The sequence below is a fragment of the Mauremys reevesii genome, linkage group 13 (assembly GCF_016161935.1).
Source record: "Mauremys reevesii isolate NIE-2019 linkage group 13, ASM1616193v1, whole genome shotgun sequence".
NCBI classification, from domain to species: domain Eukaryota; kingdom Metazoa; phylum Chordata; order Testudines; family Geoemydidae; genus Mauremys; species Mauremys reevesii.
This window is the reverse complement of record NC_052635.1, coordinates 5,178,613-5,194,528: the sequence shown is the minus strand read 5'-3', so window position 1 is coordinate 5,194,528 and position 15,916 is coordinate 5,178,613. Positions and strand designations below refer to the sequence as shown.

The 15,916-nt window shown below is 61.2% G+C and overlaps 2 protein-coding genes across 2 annotated transcripts; one reads left to right on the top strand and one right to left on the bottom strand.

Annotated features, from left to right (window-relative positions):
- Positions 1 to 1,063: 1,063 nt before the first annotated feature.
- Positions 1,064 to 4,243, top strand: CIDEB (cell death inducing DFFA like effector b). The gene is given in 6 exon segments (XM_039499495.1): positions 1,064 to 1,198; positions 1,662 to 1,702; positions 1,705 to 1,796; positions 2,302 to 2,451; positions 3,504 to 3,694; positions 4,081 to 4,243. Coding segments are annotated over 6 exon segments (654 nt in total). The 5' UTR covers positions 1,064 to 1,157; the 3' UTR covers positions 4,220 to 4,243.
- A 238-nt stretch (positions 4,244 to 4,481) lies between these two features.
- On the bottom strand, positions 4,482 to 15,557 carry NOP9 (NOP9 nucleolar protein). The gene is made up of 11 exons (XM_039498769.1): positions 15,492 to 15,557; positions 10,952 to 11,156; positions 8,659 to 9,060; positions 8,029 to 8,154; positions 7,765 to 7,906; positions 6,862 to 7,051; positions 6,517 to 6,657; positions 6,294 to 6,422; positions 5,769 to 5,999; positions 5,581 to 5,686; positions 4,482 to 5,361 (listed from the first exon to the last, which is right to left on the bottom strand). The coding sequence occupies exons 1-11, from the start codon at positions 15,555 to 15,557 to the stop codon at positions 5,204 to 5,206; spliced, it is 1,896 nt and encodes a 631-aa protein (XP_039354703.1). The 3' UTR covers positions 4,482 to 5,203.
- Positions 15,558 to 15,916: the final 359 nt, after the last annotated feature.

Genomic DNA, 15,916 nt, shown 5'->3' with positions numbered 1-15,916 from the left:
ACCTGCTGCAAGGGGCCTGGGGGTTACAGCCGCTGGGAGCCAGGACTCCTGGGTTCTATCCCTGACTTGGGGAGTGGAGTCTAGTGGTTAGACGGGGGGGCTGGGAGCCAGGACTCCCTGGTTCTATTCCCAGCTCGGGGAGTGGGGTCTAGTGATTGGGGGGTGGAGGAGAGAGAGAGAAGGTCTGAACTGTTGGGGTCTCTTCATCCATCAAAGGGGGCATAATTGGGTTGTTGTCCCCACACCCTGCCTTTCGGGTGGGGGGGGGACTGTTCACACCCTCGGGGCCCCTTGTAACTGAGGAAGGAGCCCAGAGAGCTGATGATGGTTCAGGAGCAGACTAACCGGTACCGGCTACGCCGCCAGCTGCCCCCGGGAGCCGGCCTGGGGGGCCACCAATAAAATCATCTTTGCAGTTTGATGTGGTGTCTGTGGGCTCAGTGAAGGCTGGGAGGGGGTCAGCAGGGGGCAGCGTGCAGGTCGCACCCAGCCTGTCCCGGGCCTGGGGGCTAGAGCCGCCTGCTTGCATGCCAGAGCAGGTGTGTGGGGCTGGCAGCCAGGACGCCTGGGTTCTCTCCCTGGCTCTAGGAGGGGAGTGGGGTCTAGTGGTTAAAGCGGGGGATGTCTGGGAGCCAGGACACCTGGGTTCTCTCCCTGGCTCTGGGAGGGGAGTGGGGTCTAGTGGTTAAAGCGGGGGATGTCTGGGAGCCAGGACACCTGGGTTCTCTCCCTGGCTCTGGGAGGGGAGTGGGATCTAGTGGTTGGGGGGAGGGCAAGAATTCTGGGTTCTCTCCCTGGCTCTGGGAGGGGAGTGGGGTCTAGTGGTTAAAGGGGGGGGTCTGGGAGCCTGGACTCCCATGTTTCATCCCCAGCTGTGCCTCAGTTTCTCCCCCTACAGTACAAGGGGGAGCTGTGGGGTCTAACACTTGACTGGCACCTGTGGCCTCACTTCCTGCCCTCACCCACCTCCCTCCCCGCCCTGCCCTGGGGGACCTTGGAGTTTGCCTCCCCCCACTGTGTGTCACCCTCCCCACTCCCCGCCTCTGAGCCGTGGAGTCCAGAGTCCAGGCTGGCTGGTGGCAGACGGAGCGAGGGAGCCTAACGCCGGACAGACGCCCTGACCCCCAGGACAAGGACCCCCCAACCCCGCTAACGCCATGGACTACGTCAGCGCCCTGGCCCCCTCCTCCCTGCTGCAGTGAGTGGGTTCAGACCCCCCAAACTGGGGGGCCAAGGGGAGCCTCAGGCTGGGGGGCAGGGCTGGGGGTGTCACCGCCCCCAAGGAGGGCCCCTCCCCACAACATGGGGTGTCAACTCCTCCTACTCCAAGGAATGGGCCATTCCATCCTGACACCCCCCTTCCGTGACTTGGTGTGTCCCCTCCTGACCCCTCCCCCCCAGCAAGGGAAGGGGTTCTCCCTACCTGGGGGTGGGCTCTCCCCTCCCGACCCCCTCGAGAATGGTTTCTACCACCCCAAGAGGTACCCTGTGCCCCACAGGGATGGTACCCTCCTAACAAGATATTGGACCCCCTCACCCCTCCATATCCCACCAATAGGACAGTGCCCCCCCACCACCATGGTGCCCCCTCCCTGTCCCCCCAAATCATGACAATGGTCTGCCCCACCCCAAGCACCCCCCACTCACCCTCCCGCCCCCAGGTCGGTGTCCAGCGCCGGCTCAGAGCTGACCCGTCGGGTCTGGGCCCCGTGCTCCCACGCCCCTTCCGCTGCGACCACCGGCACAGGGGCCGCGCCGGGCGGGTGGCCGGGACCCGGCGGGAGCTGCTGGGCAAGGTGAGCCCCATGCTCCCCCCTGACCCCATCCCTCGCTCCCCCAGACCCTCCCCACTCCTCCTGATACCCCATCCCCAGACTCCTTGTTACCCCCAAACACCTCGCTCCCCACTAGCCCCTGACCCCCACTTGCTCACACTCAGACCCTCCCTGCTTCCCCCACCCAGCCAGACCCTCCTGCTGCCCCCCATGCCACCCCCAGCGCCACCCTGCAGCACCTCAGCCAGCCCTGCCCCCCACCAGCCAGCCTGCTCCTCCCCCATCCACTCCCCCACTCATCAGCCTGCAGGACCTGGGGCCAAACTGAGCCACCCCATCCCTGCTCCCCACCCCAGGCTGCTCCCACCTACAGCTCCTTGCTCCCCCAGCCCCTGTGCCCCACACTGACTCCTCACTGCTCCCCCCCCCGTTCCTGCTCCCCCCCACAGCCCTCCTTGCGTCCCCGCCCCACGCGCTGCCCCCCCACACTCAGAATGCTCCCCCCTCACCACTCTGCCCCCCACAGGCGATGGAGGCGCTGCTGGTGGCGGGGATGGCGGGGCTGGTGCTGGAGGAGGACGGGACGGCGGTGGAGAGCGAAGCCTTTTTCCAGACGCTGCCCCCTGACACGGCCCTGATGCTGCTGGGCCGCGGACAGAGCTGGAGCCCCCCACGGGTGAGGGAGCCCTGCCCCATCCCCCGTCCCCCCCATCCACCAGGCAGAGACTCCCCCATCCCCCATACAGCCCCCGCAGGGGAGACCCCACAGACCCCAGACCCCCAAAACCCCTGCAATGGAGACCCACATACGCCTCCCAGGAGCCCCCATGCACACCCTGCCCCCAGTGGAGATGCTAAACACATCAACCCAGTATGCCCCCTAAAGGGAGACCCCCACATATGCCCCCTAAGGGGAGACCCCCACATGCCCTGGCCCCCATACACACAGACCCACACACACATCCTGCCCCCCATATACCTCTGCAGGGGAACCCCCAATTCCTCCTCCACACAGGAGTGACCTCCCCCAAAGTGAGAGAGATTCCCCTACATCCCTGCCAAGAGTCCCTCTGTACACACACACCCCCAGGAGACCCCCAGTCCCTCCCCCACCCCCGTGAGAGAGACATGCACCACACCTGTCCAAGATGATACCCCCATGGGACACCTGAGGCCCCCCCCACACCCGTCATCCACAACACCTCTCCCTGAGATCCTCCCCAGACACCCCCAAACCTTAGATACAGCACCCCAGGGAGACCCAGCCCCATCTTGCCCCCACAGGTGAGACACGACACCCCATATGCACACCCCCACCCAACTTCCCTCCCATACACCTCCCAAGTGAGATCCTCCCCGCCCCAGGAGCAGCAAAGGGGGATGGGCACCACTCACCCCCTGGAGCAGGGGATGGGGGAGCCCCACAGAGGGTAGTGGACAAAGGGGGGAGGGATCCTGGGAATGGGGTGGACGTTGTGGGGGTGGGGGGGAAGTGAAGGGGCATGGCCAGAGCTGGGGGGGGGGATGTCTGACATCACTACTGCTAAGGGGTGTGGCCAGAACTCAGGGGGTGACATCACTACCACTAAGGGGTGGAGCTAATGGAAGTGGCCAGCCCAGGGTGCAGGGAGTGCAGACATCTCTAGCCCCGCCCTGCCAGTGGCTGGCCAGGCTGGGAGCTGGGGGGCCGCCGGGGGTCCCCTCCCCCATGACCCCACTGTGCTGCAGGGAGGGGCCCAGGCCTATGGGCGGAGCCGGGAGCGGCCGCGCCAGGGGCAGGACATCGCCCGCATCACCTTCGACGTCTACAAGCTGGGCCCCCGCGACCTCTTCGGGAGCCTCAACGTGAAGGCCACGTTCTACGGCCTCTACTCCATGAGCTGCGACTTCAAGTGCCTGGGCCCCAAGAAGGTGCTGAGGTGGGTGAGAGCCCCCACCCCCGACCACCCCCCCCCACTGGCAGGGACCCCACCCTCCTCCCGCCTGCACCCCCTACTGGCAGGGCCCCTGCCCCTTCACCCTGATCCCCCTGAGCCCCCTGCCAGCAGGAATCCCGTCCCACAGCAGGGACCCCGCCTCTGCCCCCTCCCAGTACCCCCTGCTGGCAGGGCCATCTGCACTGCCCCGCAACCCACAGCGCCCCCAACTGGCAGGGACCCCTGCCCCCCACCCTGCTCCCCATTGCCACTCCAGTCCATCCCTGGTGGGCAAGGCAAAGGCTGCAAGAGCCTGGAGCTCCCCCCACAGGCAGCACCCCACCCTGTGGGGGCACCGCACCACCTCTCACCCCCTTCTCCCCCCGCAGGGAGGTGCTGCGAGTGGTCTCGGCTGTGATGCAGGGAATGGGGCAGCTGCTGCTAGGAGCCTCCAGTTACATCCGGCGCCTCCTGGAGGGGGTGGAGACCTGGCACCAGCCTGCCCAGCTCAGCCACTATGAAGACTGAGGCCCTGGGCCTGGCCCCATCCCTACCCCGTCCCCGTGAACTCAGTGCACCCGCGAAGCTGCTGCTATTACAATAAAAAGGCTATTTAAGTTCGTTTCCGGACCCCTCTCTTTCCAGGCACCAACAGTAGCCAGAGAGGGGGCAGCTAAGGGGGTGTAGGGGTTACCGTGGGGCTAAGGGGGCTGGCTGGGGCACAAGAGTCCCCCCACTGGCTAAGCCCCCCCCACACCTCCCTTACACACACTGAACACGCAGCAGAGCATGTAGGGAAATAGAAACCTTTATAGAAAATCAGGATTGTAAACGCCTCTGTGCAGTTGGGAGCAGACAAGAGGGAGAAAGGAAGTCCAGAGCGGCCCCTAGTGGGGGTGAGTCCTCCGGGATCTCTATGGGTTCAGAACAGATAGTGGATAGGGGTAAGGACCCCAACACAGACACCACCCAAAGTCAGTCCTCCAACATCTCTATGCTTAGATGCCAACAAGGACATTACAACTCCACAGTACCCACTCTGCCATTCAGGCCTTCAGGATCTCTATGGTTAGAAGCAGATGTGGGCAGCACCTATTCTGCTAGTCAGTGTTCCACAATCTCTATGGGTAAGAGCAGATGAAGGCAGCACCCGCTCTGGCATTCAGTCCTCCAAGCTCTCTATGGTTAGGAGTCAACAGCGACATAAAGACACCTACAGCATCCGCTCTGGTATTCAGTCCTCCAGGCTCTCTGGTCAGAAGGAGATGAGAGCATAAGAGCCAACACAGCACTCCTGGTATTCAGTCCTCTATAGTCTCTATGGTTAGGAGCCAAGAGGGACATAAAAACTCCACAGCGCCCACTCTAATATTCAGTCTTCCACAAGCTCTAGGGTAGCAGATGTGGGCAGCACCCACTCTGGCATTCAGTCCTCCAGGATCTCTATGGTTGGAAGGAGAGTCTCTCCTGGTGCCCGAAGGGGCCAGCAATCCCGTCCCTGCCCCCCAGCATTCAATCCTCCAGAATCTCAGCAAACAGCTCCCTGCGTTTGGTCTCCGCCTCTTGGTGCCGGTCCCAGTCTCGCCGGCGCTTCAGGAAATGGGTCAGAGCGAAGTTCCGCACCACGTGGTGCCCAAAGGGGTCATTACGCAGTTGCTGCTCCTGCTCAACTGAGGGAACAGATGGATTCGGATGAGAGATGCAGCCAACTCTTGAGTGGGGCACTGGTGCTTTTAGCAGCACACAGGAACAGCCCAGTTTAGGACAGGAAGTGATCAAGGATCCTGTATCCAGTCCAGGGATTAGGATGGACTGGCCTGAACTGGGATTCAAACAGGACTCTGGGGTGGGGAGAGGAGCTAGGGTTGGAACGGGAAGGGGGCTCTTACCCAGTTCCTGGGCAATCTGTCTCTTGGCTGGCAGGGTGGCCCGGCTCCAGATGGCGTCCAGGACTCTGCTCCCGTGTTTGTTGCAAGCCAGAGACACGTAGTGACCCTGAGGACGAGCGGGGAGAGTCAGATGCGTAGCCCGGGCGCTGCAAGCTTCCCCACAGCAGTGCCCCTGGCCCCACACTCACCTGGAGCCCGCGCAGCACCTTGCGCCTGGGCTTGCGGGGTACGGAGGGGCTGGCCAGGAGGGCGTCGTAGACGTGGCTGCCGGCTGGGCTGCAGGCCAGGGTGACCAGGTCGTGCGGGGGAAGAGCGGCCAGGCTTCGCAGCACAGGGGAGGGGTCAGCGAAGTGCAGCAGGTGCTGGAGCAGCAGGGAGCCGTGGAGGGAAACTGAGGCCAGGGCAGGCGGGGAATCAGGCTGAGAGAGAGAAGGGAGGAGGGGGAAGGAATAAGGGTGGAGGGCATCCCAACCAGCCCCTACCCTCCAGTCACTGCTCCAACAGTGATCCACCCTCTCCTAGCCCCCCCACCCCTCCCCTTAACCCCCCCATTTCCCTCCTCCCCCCAATAACCCAGTCCCTCTGAGAGCCAGCCCAGCCCCCTGCAATTCCTCCACTGCCCCCCCTGCTGCTTGATCACTGCCCCAGGGGAATGACCACTGCCCCCCACCCAGCTCCATCTGTGCCCCCCCTCACCTTTTCCCCATACTCACCTGCTCTTCCAGGGGGGGCTGCGCCTCCTGGCCCTCCCCTGGGGCGTAGTACACCTCGTAGGGCAGCAGGGAGGCGAAGAGGGGGGCGCAGGCTGACTGCCGGGTGGGGGGCTCCCAGCAGTGGAAGGCCTGTGAGCAGGAAGGGGGAGCCCGAGATTAGAGCCAGGCGAGGGGAGAGGAGAGCAGAAGGGGGGGCTGATCTGGGGGGAGAGCGGCTACTCACCTCCATAAGCAGCTGCAGTGCCTCCTGCTGGCCGGCCCCGCACCGCCGGCAGGCTCCCAGCAGGGCCGTGGCCACCCCCGCGTGCCCCTGGGCCAGCACCTCCTCCAGGCCAGGGCCCAGCTCCGCCAGCACCTTCCCCAGCTGCGAGGGAACAAAGGGGGCATCAGGGGGCGTGGCCAAGCCCCACCCACTGGCTCCTCCCCCCACCAGGAGCAACCTACCTCCACGTGGCCCCCCCATTCAACCCCCTCCCCTCCTCCCAGATACCCCAGCTCCACCCCACGTCCCACCATCGGCCCCATGCCCTCCGCCCCACACCTCCCCCTCCCCCGTGGCCCCACTGACCAGCTTGGGGGGCGCGGCCCCGATGAGGCGCTGGAGGGTGAAGTTGGCCACCCCGTGGCCCGCCAGCGCCCGCAGCTGGCCCCGGAAGTGCTGCCGGTAGAGCAGCCGCAGCGCCCGCGGCTCCGACACCTCCAGCACCTTGTCCAGCACTCGGCTGCAGACCGGGTCCTTCAGGAACACCAGCAGGGGGCTGCAGGGAGCGAGGGGGCGTTAGCCAGTCAGACAGCACCAGCCTGGCCCAATGAGAAGGCACCCCAACCCCCTTACAGCCAATCAGAGCACACCCAGCCAATCACCAGCCTCCTGGCAAATCTGAAAGCAGCTAATCACAGCCTCAGCCGTAGCCACAATCACCAATCACAGCCACTTGGCCTTCTCCTGACCAATCAAAAAAATAGAGCCAGCTTCCAGCCATTCACAACCCACCTAAGACAGCTGCTGACCAATGAGAAAGCAGCCTCCCTGCCCCATCATCACAACTTGCCGGACTCATTTCCTGACCAATCAGAAAGCATGTGACCACACCTCAGCCAATCACAACCCATCCTTCGTGCTCATGCCCTGCACCCAATCAGAAGTCAGATAAGACTGGCACCTGTCAATCACAACCCACCTACCCAAGTAGAAAGCAGCCACCTTTCCGAACTACATGCCATTCCCCCATGGCCAATCAGAATGGGTCCAATCCACAGCCAATCGCATGACCCCAAGCCCACCATCCAGCCAATCAGGAAGTACCCACTACTCTGGGAGGGAGAAGGCAGTGAGCCAATCACAAGCCACCTGCTCCACCCACTACAGACAGCACTAATCATCCCCACCTCCACACCTAATTAGAGCCTATCCAAATAGACCCCATAGCCAATCAGAGCCCTCATGGCCACAACCAATCAGGAGGCTCACCTGCATCCAGCGGCGGGGTTCCGCGAGCTCAGGTAGCCAATCACAGAGCTGCACAGCTCAGCGCAGGCCTCAGGCAGTTTCCTGTGCAAAACCTCCAGTGCCACCTGCAGGCAGAGGCTGGCGACTCTGTGGGTGATGAACTCTGGGGCGGGGACAGACGGACAGGGTGAGGGGGGGGCTCTCCAGCAGGGGGCGCTGTGGGGCAGGAGGGCTGGTGGTGGGGGGTGCTCCCAATCCCACGGGGGGGCGCTGGGGTCGGCTCACCTGCGATGTTCTCCTGGAAAGCAGCAATGAACTCGCGCAGGAGGGCCGGGAACGAGTCCGGGACTTCAAACTCCACCGGCCCCTCGCTCTTGGCTTCAGCCCGTTTCTTGCGTGGGGCGGGGGGCCCTGGAGGGGCAAGATAGGAAGAGCAGGATGAAGGGGACCATCAGGCAGCGAAGGGGGCGACACTGAGTCGTTAACCTGCGGAACTCACGGCCACTGGATATTCAGGGGGCAGAAAGAATGAAAGGCCAGGGATGGGGGATCAGTTCCCCCATTCTTCCTACACCCCCTTGTGCTGGACCCTCATACCCCTCACGCCAACCCCCTTCTCAGTCTCAACCCCCCCCACACACACACCGGGTCCCATTTTACCCTCCCCTTCCCACCTGGACCCCACTGTCCCCCGCAGCTCCTGTACGTCTCCCCACTACTGAGTCCCTTGTCCCCTGCCCCATCACAATATGCCCCCTCTTGTTCTTTCTCCCCCCCTCAGCCCCCACCCACTGTTTCCACCAGTCTCAACCACCGCTTGATTCTCCCCATCCTCCCTGCCCCGTGCCCCCGTCCTGCCGCCCTGTACGCCAGTGGTAGTGTGTGGAAGTGACACTGGCCTCGACCAATACTCACCTGTTCCCGAGAGCCCCCGGGCCGCATCAGAGCCGACACGGACCCCCCCCAGTACCTGCAGCAGGGTCCTCACCACGAAACTGGCATGGGGGTCCCGGGCGAAGGCCCTCAGCTCCTCCCTCACGGCCTGCCCCAGCTGCAGCACCAGCTCCTCCAGCGTCCCAGCGTCCTCCTCTCCCAGCAGCTGGGGAGCCCGGAGCAGGGCAGCCTCCAGAACATGGGCACCACAAGGGTGGCAGGCAGCCTGGGACAGGGCAGGCAGCAGGGGGCGCAGGAGCTTGGCCAGCTGGTCGGGTGAGGCCTCAGGCAGCAGGGCCTGGAGCAGCAGGGAGCCAGAAGGGTCCAGGGCCAGGGGCAGCGCGGAGCCCACCGCCTCCTCCAACACATTGGTGACGAACAGACCTGGGGGGAGAACACACTGAGACGTACTGCGCTGTGCACTCCCCAGCAACCTCCTGGCCCCCAGTATCCTCCCACCGCCACCTCCAGTGTATTGGTGACAAACAGACCTTGAGGGGAGAACACAGTGAGAGATGTACAGCACCGTGCACCCCGTGACGTTATGAGTGTAATAGAATATCTCACTGAAAGGTGACATAGGGCTAGAAAGAGTTAATTAACTCACAGACTGACCTGACCCATGGGCAAACTTTATAAAGACTAGTTAGCAATATATGTAAATACACAGAGCTTTGAAATGCAGCCTGCATGTTAGAGATAGAAGGGTAGATGTTTGCTCAGGTCTTATAATGTCAGCAAACAAGTCTTGTCTATTGTTATAGCTTTGAATCAAAGATCAGAAAAGGAGTAGTACTGTAATATTTAGGAAGATACTTGAGGGAAATAGTATTATTGGCTATATGTCTCTTTGAAGGTTGTGGTATCCTGTATCTGAGTAGCAACCCTGTTAGTCTGTATCCGCAAAAAGAACAGGAGTACTTGCGACCACATGTACTCCTGTTCTTTTTGTATCTGAAGTGTTTTATGGATAAATGACCCTGTGCTAGTTGCCAGGATGTTTGGGAGAAGGAGAGTTAAGCCTATTGTTTTCTCAGGCCAAAAGGCTGCTGGAAATGTATAAAAATCCCAGGGCCGAGGGGTGGGGGGGGGTGTACAAATTACCGGAGCCTGGTGGTCTGGAAGGGGGCTCAGGGCCCGGCTTCGTCGGCCCTGTTTAGCCAATCAGCCCTTGCTGGAGGGCCCAAAAAAATTTTTCACCAGGGCCTGACCCCACTCTCGGCAGCCCTGCACGATCCTTCTTCATCACAGATCTGCTTTGGGTTTCAAGAGGGGGAAATCTTAAGCCATAAGGCCTGAGATCCTCGGTCACTGACTGGAGCCACCCTGAATATGGACATTGGACTATAGGACTATTTCTAAGAGGACTTTTGGCAACTACAAGCTCGTCTCTGCTATATGGATCTGAACCTCAAGAACTGAATTCAAGTCTGTCTGTATATTCATCTTTTAACCAACACTCTCTCTCTTTTCTTTTTTAAATAAATTTTAGCTTAGTTAACAAGAATTGACTATAGTGTGTATTTGGGGTAAGATCTAAGTTATAATTGGACCTGGGTGTGTGGCTGATCCTTCGGGGTTAGAAGAACCTTTTTTTTATATGATAAGATTTTCAGGAATCATCATCATCATATCTGACGTGTGTGTCTGGACGGAGGCCTTAAGCTGGGTACTTTAAGGGAACTGCACTATTTGGACCTCTGAGTAACCAGTGAGGTGCTAGAGCAGCTGTTTTGGGCTGGTTGGTAACTCTAAGTATTGGAAGATCCACCAGCGTTTGGGGTTTGTCTGCCCCATTCTGTTTGCAGTTCACGCTAATTGAGTGACCTCAGCTGGCTCCCACGGGCAGCAGCATCACAACCCCCCAGTGACCCCATTACCTCCCATTATCCCCCCTGCCATCTCCTCCAGCACATTGGTGATGAACAGACCTGGGGAGGGGGGACAACACAGCGAGAGATGTACAGCGCCGTGCACCTCCGCCAGCACATTGGTGACAGACATGGGGGGGGCACAGTGGAAGACATACAGCTCCGTGCACCCCCCAGCGACCCCACTACCCCCCGCCACCACCACGTTGGTGACTATCAGACCTGGGGGGGGATGGACAACACAGCGAGAGACGTACAGCGCCGTGCACGAGCCATTATCGCCCCCACTATCCCCGTTTTCCCACCGCCGCCTCCTCCGGCCGCTCGGTGACGAGCAGCCCGGGCGGGGGACCCCACCCAGCGAGAGACGTACAGCGCCGTGCACCCCGGCGCGCCCCGCTCACCCCGCTCGCTGCCCGGCCCCAGCCCGGCCCGGAGGCTCTCGGCGGCCCGGCGGAAGTAGCCCGCGGCGTCGGGATCCAGGCGGGGCCGCGCCCCCAGCCCGGGGTCCGACCCGGGCCGCCCCGCTTGCGCCCAAGGCCGCCGCCTCGGGGCGTGTCCGCCATGACCGGGCCTGGAGCGCACGTGGGGCCCGCGAGAGCGGCTCGGCTACCGCGGCGCCCAGCCCCGCCCCTGTCCCGGCATGCCGCGCGCCCGGCCGTTAGCCCCGCCCCTGTCCCGGCATGCCGCGCGCCCGGCCTCCAGCCCCGCCCCTGTCCGGGCACGCCGCGCGCCCGGCCTCTAGCCCCGCCCCTGTCCCGGCACGCCGCGCGCCCGGCCTCTAGCCCCGCCCCTGTCCCGGCATGCCGCGCGCCCCGCCTCTAGCCCCGCCCCTGTCCGGGCACGCCGCGCGCCCGCCTCTAGCCCCGCCCCTGTCCCGGCACGCCGCGCGCCCGGCCCCCCGCCCCGCCCCGGGCCCCGCTCGCCGCTCGCCCGGCCACCAGCCCCGCCCCTGTCCCGGCACGCCGCGCGCCCGGCCTCTAGCCCCGCCCCTGTCCGCCGCGCGCCCGCCTCTAGCCCCGCCCCTGTCCCGGCACGCCGCGCGCCCGGCCTCTAGCCCCGCCCCTGTCCCGGCATGCCGCGCGCCCGGCCTCTAGCCCCGCCCCTGTCCCGGCGCGCCCCGCCTCTAGCCCCGCCCCTGTCCCGGCACGCCGCGCGCCCGGCCTCTAGCCCCGCCCCTGTCCCGGGCATGCCGCGCGCCCGGCCTCTAGCCCCGCCCTGTCCCGGCACGCCGCGCGCCCGGCCTCTAGCCCCGCCCTGTCCGGGCACGCCGCGCGCCCGGCCTCTAGCCCCGCCCCTGTCCCGGCATGCCGCGCGCCCGGCCTCTAGCCCCGCCCCTGTCCCGGCATGCCGCGCGCCCGGCCTCTAGCCCCGCCCCTGTCCGGGCACGCCGCGCGCCCGGCCTCTAGCCCCGCCCCTGTCCGGGCACGCCGCGCGCCCGGCCTCTAGCCCCGCCCCTGTCCCGGCACGCCGCGCGCCCGGCCTCTAGCCCCGCCCCCCGATCCTGCCATTTCCCCTAGGCCACGCCTGTGTCCCGCCCCTTTCTCAGGCCCCGCCCCGGCACGCTCCACCCCGCCTCCCTCTGTCCCTCACTCTCCCGCAGGCCTCACGCTGGGGTGGGGGCTCTGGGTGTGGGGATGGGGTCGGGGCGGCAGGGGCAGGGAAGGGGTGGATGGGGCTGGGGTCCCGGGGGCATCAGGAGTGAGAGGAGGTTGGATGGGGCGGGAGGGGGCAGGGAAGGGGGTGGATGGGGCTGGGGTCCCAGGGGCATCAGGAGTGAGAGGAGGTTGGATGGGTGAGAGGAGGGGCAGGCAGGGGCAGGGAAGGGGGTGGATGGGGCTGGGGTCCCGGGGGCATCAGGAGTGAGAGGAGGGGTTGGATGGGGCGGCAGGGGGCAGTCAGGGGCAGGGAAGGGGGGGTGGATGGGGCTGGGGTCCCGGGGGGGGAGCCGACGTGAGAGGAGGGGTTGGAGGGGGCAGGGAAGGGGGTGGATGGGGCTGGGGTCCCGGGGGCATCAGGAGTGAGAGGAGGGGTTGGATGGGGCGGCAGGGGTCAGGGAAGGGGGTGGATGGGGCTGGGGTCCGGGGCATCAGGAGTGAGAGGAGGGGTTGGATGGGGCGGCAGGGGCAGGGAAGGGGGGGTAGATGGGGCTGGGGTCCCGGGGGAGGGGGCGTCAAGGAAGGCGGGGGGTTGGATAATTGACAATGCAGCTGCGGGAGAGCCCCCTCGGCTGTGCTGCTGGGGAACTGAGCCTGTACATGGAACTGCCTGGAGGGGATTGGTCATGGGGCCGGGGCCAGTCCCAGCCCTGCGCCCGCACCCGCTGGCAGCTGCCTCCCTGGCTGGACTCCAAGGACTGGTAGCAGCGGTGGGGCTGTGTGGCCCCCCAGCAGAGACATGGGTGAGCTCTGTCCACCAAGATGAACCCTCAGTGGTCCCCAACATGGTGCCCACAAGCGCCATGGCACCCACCGGGGCGTTTATGTGCACCCCCTTAGTGCCCAGCAGGGGAGAGAAGCTGCGGCCCCGCATCTGCCGGGGACAGAACTCCGGGGCTGCAGGCTTCGTTCTATGTTAACGTAAGAATAATAAATATATTTGGACCAGCAGTTCAACAGTGTTTATTTTTAAAAAGTTAATGAAAACTGTTTATGATATTTTGTAAAAATGCCTTAATTTTTCTTACAGGTAGATTAAAAAAGAGCAAATTCACATGGTAAAGTGAAAGAGTAATTGCCGAATAATTTAATTCCTACCTTCTACACGTAAAATTACCCTTTTTATCTTATGGATCCATATGTATATTAAATATTCTTTTCATATTATTCAATGTACAAATACAAAATAAGCCTTTAAAAATTGTTGGCACCCCTCCCACTCTTCTGAAAACATGAATGTGCTACTGGCCACAAAAAGGTTGGGGCCCACTGACCTAGCCTGTAGCAGGGACTCTCAAACTCTCGTACATGTGACCCCCTTCACACAGCAAGCCTGTGAGTGCGCCCCCCCTTGTAAATTAAAAACACTTTTTAATATATTTAACACCATTATAAATGCTGGCTGCAAAGCAGGGTTTGGGGTGGAGGCTGACAGCTCACGACCCCCATGTAGTAACCTTGTGACCCCCTGAGGGGGCCCGACCCCCTGGCCTAGAGCACCAGCTGGGCTCTGCTCAGTGTGTGCTGGCCACATGGGCTGGAACCTTGGGCCACAGCTTTTATGTAGCAGCTTTTTTATTTACCTTCTTGCTTTTACCAGGCAGTGTGATCGGGGGGGGGGGGGCGGCAAAGGGCTGAGGGCCCCCCTTTGTCACTGCCACGGCAGTGCCACCCCTTAGCAGCACCCTCCCCTGTCCCTCCCAGCCTGGGGCCCAGCCGAGCCGGCTGAGTTTATGTAGCGGAAGGAGTTCCCCTGATGGAGCCCTTCCTCCCTTAGGCAGGGGGAGCCCAGCTTTGCAGGGGCCTAGCAGAGTTCAGGAAAGATGCTGCTCTCTAGACCTTGTTTCTGCTCTTCACCCCCCCCTCCCAGTTGGGAACTGGTGCCATCCCAGAGCCTGTGTCCTGGGTACTCTGTCATTCTGCAGCTCGCTTTTCCAGTCTCCGCTCCCTTCTCTGACGGCTGCAGAGATGCCCCACTGAGGCATCACTGAGTTGCACTGTGCTGGGTGCTGTCTGCAGCCTGGACTCCTGATAGGTTGGCTTTAGTTCTGAAGGTGTTTTTTAAAATGTTTTCAAGCTGCCTCCCCCTCCCGCAACACGCAGTGCCAGGGAGGGGAGGGAAGGGAAGGGGTGGGGCCTTCCTGCTGCCTCAAGATGTTTACAAAAGCCTTTGGGGCCTTTATTTTTTGTCTACATTTGTTGCCTTTAGAAGCATTCTGGTCTCCCCTGTTCCTACCGGAGGTCTCCTTGGAGGAGCAGAGAGTTGGGGGGAAGGGTAGGGCTTCTGCCTGCTGATGAGGGAGGGCCTGCTGGGGCCTTGCACAGACCTCTTCCACCTTGAGTGTCTGGCAAAGCCTTGGGTTCGGCACCAATCCCTTCCTACCCAAAGGGCTGTGGCTCTTGCTCTCTGATGTCACAATTCCGCTAGACCCCAAGCCCTTCAGAAGCCTCCAGCTCAGGGGCGAGCCCCTTGCCCCACTGTGGCTCCGTTTCTATTTTTAGCACACTAGCTTGATCAGCGCTAGCAGGGGTATGTCTACACAAGCCGGAAGTTACACCTCCCTTTTCCAGTGTAAACATACCCCAAATCATGGGGATGCTTCCTTTCGGCCACCCTCCGTGTATATGGGGAGGGGAATTAGTGACCGTGTGCATATGTAATGGTGCTTGGTGTTTGTAAGACAAGGTATAATAATCACACTTCCAAATTGCAACGAACTGTGGAGAAGTTCCTGTTTGGTGTGAGAGATGTTACTTATACCTAGATGCCCTCCCCTTCCCCACCCCCAGCCCTACGCATGCTGGCTTGGGAATATCACTGCTGTAGTGGCAGCCTTTAAGACACTTTTCACATGCACCACTTCTAGTATTACGGTAAGTTAAAAGAAGCTACAGTACATTGGGACATTAATACTCTATTATAGTGTTTGCATTTGCATATTAAAAGCAATAACACTTAACAGACCAGTATATCCAGGACATTACTAGTGCACTTTTCCCCCACCGACCCCGAGCAGTTGCACTGTCATCTCCCATAGCTACTTAACGTTGCAGCTTTTTTTGTTAAAACTACATTGGGAAGAAAGACTGATTCAGAACTCGTTTAATGGTTACTTTCTTGCTAAAGGGTGTCATGGGATGGAGTCTTGGAGGGAGGAAGGTTTCTGTGATATAGGCAAGATCAGGTGTTTTATCCAAAACCAGAATATGAATGGTGCTGGTCTTGGTGGCTGCCTGACCCTGAATTATGGTCAAAAGTGAGAGGGTGACGTTTCTCCTTCCTCACATTTTGGTTGAGGATTCCATTGATAAAGGGATTGGCCTCAAATATCTGGTTGTACGGCTCTTCCATGGCGTAGTTTTCATCTTGGGTGGCCCGCTCCTAATTATCTTAAAGCATGTACTTTAGTCTCTGTAATTATCTGTTATAACTCTGTAGCTTTTTATGAAGGCAGGAGTAAAATAAAAGTAGCTGCGATCGTTCCACAGTTAACTCAAACTGAAAATTTACATCATTTAAATCAGGTTTCAGAGTAGCAGCCGTGTTAGTTCAGATCCAAAAAAAAGGAGAGTGGTAATGGAGCTTAGAAATCAAATTTATTTAAGCAGAGTTGAGAGTGAGAAAGCTATGGAACACACAGAATGGACAATGGAACACACAGATTGTGTGTGTCCATCCATTCTAGCTATCAAGCTGCTCAAAGCTCTTAA

Coding starts and splice junctions, on each gene's coding strand:
- NOP9 (XM_039498769.1), bottom strand. CDS start 15,557: ATGGAAGAGCCGTACAACCAGATATTTGAGGCCAATCCCTTTATCAAT. Junction 6,000..6,293: donor AGCCCCCCCTGGAAGAGCAG/GTGAGTATGGGG, acceptor TCTCTCTCTCAG/CCTGATTCCCCGCCTGCCCT. Junction 5,687..5,768: donor AGGTGCTGCGCGGGCTCCAG/GTGAGTGTGGGG, acceptor GCTCGTCCTCAG/GGTCACTACGTGTCTCTGGC.